Source organism: Sinocyclocheilus grahami, unplaced genomic scaffold, assembly GCF_001515645.1.
Source record: "Sinocyclocheilus grahami isolate Dianchi unplaced genomic scaffold, SAMN03320097.WGS_v1.1 scaffold26.1, whole genome shotgun sequence".
Taxonomy (NCBI): domain Eukaryota; kingdom Metazoa; phylum Chordata; class Actinopteri; order Cypriniformes; family Cyprinidae; genus Sinocyclocheilus; species Sinocyclocheilus grahami.
The window spans coordinates 1,288,679-1,296,423 of NW_015505205.1; the positions used below are offsets into that span (position 1 = coordinate 1,288,679).

The window sequence follows — 7,745 nt, forward strand, 5'->3', positions numbered from 1 at the left end:
TGAATGCATTACATTTATTGAAAGAGACAGCAAAGACATTTATAATGTTTATACTTTCTATTCATTAACGAATCCTGAAAATAATGTTTTATGGTTTCCACAAAAATATGAACATTTCAACATTGAAAATAAGAAATCTTCCTTGAGCACCAAATTAGCATATTCAAATGATTTCTGAAGGATCATGTAACATTGAAGACTGGAGTAATGGCTGCTGAAAATTCACATGAATAAATGACATTTTAAAATATATTCAAAAAGAAAACATTTTAATTTGTAATAACATTTCACAATATTACTGTTTTTACTGTATTTTTGGTCAAATAAACGCAGCCTTGGAGAGCATAAAAGACTTTAACATTAAAACATCTTACTGACCCCAAACCATGGAACGGTATCATTAACCAACAATATACAATAATTTTACACCATTTATTAATCAGTTTATATTATTTTTACATATTCTTCTCAGCACTTCAAATTCAAAGTTATATGAATAACATTGAGTAAATGTATCATGACAAACATGAATTAACATTAATCAATGGTATATTTATAAATTGACAATCGACTAAATCAATAAATGTTGTGAAACAAATTGTTGCTCTATATTAACAAATCAAACCTAAAAAAAATGACCACTGAAATAGTTCTCACCATGAAGTGTCTCTGCTGGAACAGATGGTCTTTTGTCATTTACAATGATTGCATTGGTCCTTGTTTGTAGTGAAGAGGATATGACAACGCTGAACACATAAATGCTGGGAAAATAAACTTTATTAGACCACTGCATCCAATTAATCTGTTAAAGTGCAGAATTTGGAGGCTGTATAAAAGAGCAGCCCTCAAAAGAGTGAGAGATAAATTTTGTTTTTATTAAATAGTTTATAGGCTAGAACTGCCACTGGAAAAGCAAGCAAAAACAGCAACAGAACAATTTTAGAGGCCATTTCTACACAGAGTCTAAAAGAATCACCTGGTCTGATTCACACTCATACTCTGCGAGTGCATGATCTGCAAGCACATGATCTATGATGTATCAGGAATACATTGTAGTTCCATTGTTAATGCTTAACAGCACTGAGTGGCTATTATTTCAGAAAACATGAATATGTAGATGTAAATGGCTCATGATTCGATTCCACAAAAGATTGAACACTGAAATTAATGTCACCGCTTGATTTCCAACACATAGCTCATTCATATAAAGTGTATTGCTCATTGAAAAGGCACTTAAGCCTGGTAAACAATAATAAATAATGGCAATTAAATAGCATTAAGTCTGACTGCTCATTTACAAGACTGGCTTACGATATCATATGGTTAAGAAAAAAAAGTGCAGTGCGGGAAATAATAATAATATCAGCCAACCCAACCATGAAGGGCTGTCAGAGCAGCTGACACTGGCTACATTTTTACACTACACAGCATTATTTCAAATATTATTGTGTGAGAGCATGTGAGTGACTGAATGAAGATGGCTGATAATGATATCAGGCTATCTGACAAAGGCATTACACAAGCTTAATCATGTGAAACACCCCTAGCAGAACCATAAAAAATATTGAGAATGAGGCACTTTGTTCAATATTTGTCAAGATTTAACAGTCAGATCCTGTCTCTACAATTAGTACTTGCAATCTGTCTGATTAGCCTGATGATGAGCATGTGAAGTGTCTGATTAATACAGTATGTGTTAACCGCAGGATGTGATTTGAATGTTAATAGGATATTCACCTAAAAAATCATTTGCTCATCCTCATGTCGTTCTGTTTTTCTTCTATGGAACACAGGAGGAGGAAAAATATATTTTTGTCCATATAATGAAAGTCAATGGGGTCCAAAATTATGGAAGCATGTTTCCACCGCAGGATACAAAAATAAAAAAGGTAATTGTGCCTTTTTTCCCCCTTCGCAACTAAGGTTATATCTCACTATTTAAACTTTTCTCACAATTCTGGCTTTTCCCCCCCTCAGATTTGCAAGAAAACTGCAATTTGTGAGATATAAACTCACAACTGTGAGAGAAAAAGTTGAGATTGAAAAACTGTAAGATAAAAAGTTGCAATTACCTTTTTTATTCCATGGTGCAGAAAAAAACCCAAACAAAATTGGGAGGCATAAACACAGAATTACAAGAATAAAGTCAGAATTCTGAGTTTATATCTCACAACTACGATGTTTTCAGAACTGTAAGAAAAAAATCTTAATTTTGAGAGTCGCAATTACCTTTATTTTTTATTTCATGGCAGAAACAAGCTTTTATACAAAACAACCTCAAATCCCAAAAGGTTTTTTTTTAATGGTATGAAAAAAAAAAGTAATTGTTCTACATTTTTTTTGTGTTTCACAGAAGAAATTCATACAGGTTTGGAATGACATGAGAGTGACGAAACACAAATTATCATTTTTGGATGACCCAAAAATGAAAATTCTGTCATTATTTACTCCGCCTCAAACCTGTATGACTTTATTTCTTCTGAGGAACGTAACGGAAAATATTCTCCATAATGTTGGTAACCAAACAGTTTTGATTCCCACTGACTTCCATTGTAATTTTTGTCCTTACAATGCAGGTCAATATGAACCAAAATTGTCAACATTGGGATTCTTCAAAACATCATCTTTTGTGTTCCACTGAAGAAATTCAGACAGTTTTGGAATGACATTAGGATGAGTAAACGATAACAGAATTTTCAGTTTTGGTAAAGTATCCCTTTAAATGTGCTCCAAGATCCTTTGGGTGGACACTTATTTTAAAAGGCATGCTCAAGCGTCACGGCAACAGAACCTTCCTGAGATGTGGAACCAATCAGAAGAGGCTGTTTAAAGGACACTGCCTTCATCATACAAGCCCCGCCCTCAGAAAGGCAGCCGTAAACCCAGGCGTCGAGCGTCAGTGTGGGGTCTGGGGATGCAGGGGCCGCTGGGATGGAGGAGACGATCGAGATAGGTTCAGAGAGATCACTGATGCTCCCCGTTACAGCTCGCCCTTCCAGTAACCACTCATTACCTGCCGAGAAAAACAAAATGGCTTAATGTGCGGTTGATGGACGATTCCTGTAACGTTTGATATTTCTGGCTGATTTTTGTTTGGAAGGCATTGGTTCCTGAAGCACCATGTGTCTGGGTGTAAAACAACATGTATACATCTGCCAACACAATGATATACCACGACTTCGGGAAAGTCGTGGTTTCGGGGAAGTCGTGGCCTAATGGTTAGAGAGTCGGACTCATAACCCAAAGGAAGTGGGTTCGAGACTTGTACCGGCAGGGATTGTAGGTGGGGGAAGTGAATGTACAGTCCCACCTTCAATACCACAACTGAGGTGCCCTTGAGCAAGGCACCGAACCCCCAACTGCTCCCCGGGCGCCGCAGCATAAATGGCTGCCCACTGCTCCGGGTGTGTGTTCACGGTGTGTGTGTGCACTTTGGATGGGTAAATGCAGAGCACTAATTCCGAGTATGGGGTCACCATACTTGGCCACATGTCACGTCACTTTCACTTTCATATATTTCTCTGGCAGTTGATGGGGACTTTCAATATGCATACAAACACAATTTCAGTAGGGAATCATGTGCGTTAGCGGTGAAAGGAAACGCCTTTTGTTAATGGTTCTGCAATGCAGTGTGTACCAGGTGTGTCACTGGCCTTGAATCAAGGGCAGGCTACTAAGACAAGTGCCAGATAGAATTAGGACAGTGTCCAATCAAATGATCCCCAGTGAGACCGAACCAGAGAGGACGTGTGCAAAGACCTACAGGGCTGACCTACGTAAAACATAAGCACAGAGTACAAAACAAACTTTTAGAAATGTTTTTTTATGACGGCATGTTTACATATTTTTCACATTATATCTGTTGAGTTATCTTTTGAAAGCTAAAAAAAATTCTGTATCAAATGTTATTTTTAAAAGTACAATCAAACTGTCTTTCAATAAAATAAATGACACCATGTTTGATATTTAGTTATCTAATCATATAACATTAGTTTGTTGTTGATTAAGTGTGCAAATACTTACTAGGGCAATTGTACTACAGTTTAATACATTTATCCAGAAAATTTTAATAAATATATCATACAAAAAAAAAAGAATTATGCAAATAAATTCTAAATACCTAAAGGCCGTTCTCGTTAAATAAAATCTGTTTATGCAACTACATAAGCCTACCATTTTAATAATATAAAATCAAATACATTATATTTAAATTACATAAAAATGATTACAATAATAATACAGCACTATTCCAAGAATGTAAAATAAGAGTTTTCTATTTTACTATATTTTAGAATATATAATTAATTCAAAAGACATTCATCATGATCCTTCAGAATTCATTCTAATATGATGATTTGGTGATCAAGTAGCATTTCATATTATTATCATCAGTGTTTGAAATGTTGTGCTGCTTAATATTTGTGTGGAAACTGTAAGACATTTATCTGAAATACAAATCTTTTGTAACAATCTCTTTTGATCAATTTAATGCATTCTTGCTGAACAAGTTAAATTTTTTCTAAAACAAAACAAAAACTTACTGACCACAAACTTCTGAATGGTAGTGAATATAAAATCATAAAAATTGAAGTCACATATTTTTTTTGTCACTTTTGATGGCACTTTCCCCAAGTCTCCATTCATTTCTGACCCTGCTTGCTGATATAACCATTTACATAATGATAATTTTCCAGGGGGTCAAAATACAGGAATTTAAATCGCACACTTGTATTTACATATAACACACAAAACATTTACACTAGTAACTACTACACACGCGAAGCCACCCACAAACAAGCACTCGCGGTAATTTGGTGAATAATTACAGTCAGTCAATCAAAGTCAGACAGAACTAGTAGCTGCCGTTTCTGAGAATTTAACGCCCACAGCCGTTCAGGCTTTTCTGGTCCTAATGGGTGTCTTTGTTCTAATTATGCAGAGTAGCCCCCCGGGACTTTTTGTCACTTCAACTACGACCACTTTCATAAACTAATTAGGTGCTTGTTTATTGCATGGTAAAATGTTCTGGTGCGGAGCGTAGACAAACAATCAGTGTGATGAGCAGAAGTCGTCTCTGGTGACTGGGCTGATTATCAATCATGGAAGACGTGCTTTCGGGCGGGATTGAAGTTTTTGTGCAGAAGAACTGAGAGAAGAGACAACAGGAAAGACAAATGTTGCAGCAGACGGACGGAGGGTGAGGCAAAAATTATTATGCTAAAAAAAGAGAGCGAGATAGGAAGGGTAAGATAGAATGAAGGGTTGACCGTGTGTTGGGATGCATAGAGGAATTGTTTATTTATCCTTGGATCATCTCCCAGTATGGCCAGCTGGTCCCTAAAGCCTGCTGAAAATGTGTGAACATGGCAATCCAGCTAACAGAAAACTATAGTTCACCCCACGGAGGAGCCCCAGAGGAATAGTGTACAAGATGCGAAAAACTGCATGTAAATAAACACGTTTTACATAATTGGCATTGAGAGCTAGTGAAGATGCTCTTATTGGATACATTTGATTTTGTACCTTCTGCAGATAAGCTCCAGAAACTAGGGGCTTCTTCAGTCAGCTTGGTCCCAGTCGGTAGTGCCAATTTCAGAAAAAGAGTGACTGACTGCCCTGAAGAAACTGTGATTGATGGCATTGTAAGGACTGGAGCTGATTTTGGAAGTTTGGGAAGCTTTCTGACCGCAGGTGTGCTGCTAGTGGCAGTTGTGAGGACAGAATCAACTTCTTGCTGAACAACAATGGGAAACTGGTGCAAAAAGAGAGAGAAAACAATAAGCCAATCATTAAGAATGACAATTGACAAATGACAACCCACATGCGGGGACTCACCAAAGAGACCGTTTTGGTCTGCAGGTCCAGGACTTTGATGCAATGGTTGTTGGTGTCCGCCACATACAGCAGCTTTCCTCTTTCACCCAGACACAGGCCTCCGGGTTCATTGAAGCTGGACTCCAGAAAGCTTGGGCCAAGTCCATTCCCAGCTTTCCCTGTGCCTGCAAGCATCCTGCACTGCTTAGTCTTCGGATCCACCACTTTGATCTGCAACGGAGAAGAAGCTCCTTCATGACCATGGAGTCATTGACCATTGGTAGTGCTTGCCCATTCAAAAACTCGCACCACTTTTTGTGGTTAAAGGAATAGTTCACCCAAAAATGAAAATGTATTCACCCTCAGGTCATCCAAGATGTAGAGCTTGTTCATTCATTGGAACAGATTTGGAGAAATTTAGGATTACATCACTTCCTCACCAATGGATCCTCTGCAGTGAATGGGTGCCGTCAGAATGAGAGTTCAAACAACTGATTAAAAACATCACAATAATCCACAAGTGATCCACACGCCTCCAGTCCATCAGTTAACGTTTTGTAAAGTAATACTTATCGCTTCTGGCCAAAATATGAGTCCATATTCCATAATAATGCTTCCTCCAGTGAAAAAGTTCATCCCCTGTTGTTCTCACACCTTAAAATCCACCTACATATTTTTGGTGCTTTATCTGTGCATATTTCTGTCATGATTCAGACGAGACAACTTTTCTACTGGAGAAAGCAGTACAGGTGCATCTCAATAAATTAGAATGTCATGGAAAAGTTCATTTATTTCAGTAATTCAACTCAAATTGTGAAACTTAATTAATTATTGTATTAAATAAATTCAATGCACACAGACTGAAGTAGTTCAAGTCTTCTTGACAATACCTCATAGATTCTCTATGGGGTTCAGGTCTGGTGAGTTTGCTGGCCAGTCAAGCACACCAACACCATGGTCATTTAACGAACTTTTGGTGCTTTTGGCAGTGTGGGCAGGTGCCAAATCCTGCTGGAAAATGAAATCAGCATCTTCAAAAAGCTGGTCAGCAGAAGGAAGCATGAAGTGCTCCAAAGTTTCTTGGTAAACGGGTGCAGTGACGTTGGTTTTCAAAAAACACAATGGACCAACACCAGCAGATGACATTGCACCCCAAATCATCACAGACTGTGGAAACTTAACACTGGACTTAAAACTTAACACTGGGCTATGAGCTTCTCCACCCTTCCTCCAGACTCTAGGACCTTGGTTTCCAAATGAAATACAAAACTTGCTCTCATCTGAAAAGAGGACTTTGGACCACTGGGCAACAGTCCAGTTCTTCTTCTCCTTAGCCCAGGTAAGACGCCTCTGACGTTGTCTGTGGTTCAGGAGTGGCTTAACAAGAGGAATACAACAACTGTAGAATATATAAATTATTCCAAACCATTTTAAAAAAAAAAAAAAAAAAAAAAAAAAAAAAAAAAAAAAAAAAAAACTCAACTACATCTTTGATGGCCTGAGGTAGAAGAAAATTTAGTAAATAAGTGAGAATTTGAAAAAGATTCTCAAAAAAAAAACTAATAATGCAAATGAAAAATATTAAATAATAATAATAATAATAATAATAATAATAAAATATGGTTAATGCTCACAAAAATACGTTTGTCAAATGTTTTCTTTATAGAGTGCATTACGCTTTCTTTCTTTAAAAAAAAATGACCCTTAGTCTGATTTTATCCAATCCGTTTTTAAATGCGGCTTCAGTGTCAAAATATATACTGGGGCTACAATTGGATTAATTTTTGCAAATAAATCATGAATTCTAATAAGTCCTGAAGGCTGTAAGAAATCAGCATTTCTTATTATGCAACTATATAACTAGACCTAGATTTTTATATATATATACACACACACACACACACACACACACATGCACGCACATATACACA

At 37.0% G+C, this 7,745-nt stretch overlaps 1 protein-coding gene across 1 annotated transcript in view; it reads right to left on the bottom strand.

Moving 5' to 3' along the window:
• Window positions 1-2,685: 2,685 nt before the first annotated feature.
• LOC107566694 (NHL repeat-containing protein 2-like) overlaps window positions 2,686-7,745 on the bottom strand; it is a 15,609-nt gene continuing 10,549 nt past the window's right edge. Inside the window, exons 7-9 of the mRNA XM_016252217.1 lie at window positions 5,836-6,045; window positions 5,524-5,752; window positions 2,686-3,013 (exon numbers count right to left, since the gene is read on the bottom strand). Coding sequence (XP_016107703.1) covers window positions 2,757-3,013; window positions 5,524-5,752; window positions 5,836-6,045 — 696 coding nt within the window. The 3' untranslated portion in view covers window positions 2,686-2,756. The remainder of the gene's footprint in view (window positions 3,014-5,523; window positions 5,753-5,835; window positions 6,046-7,745) is intronic.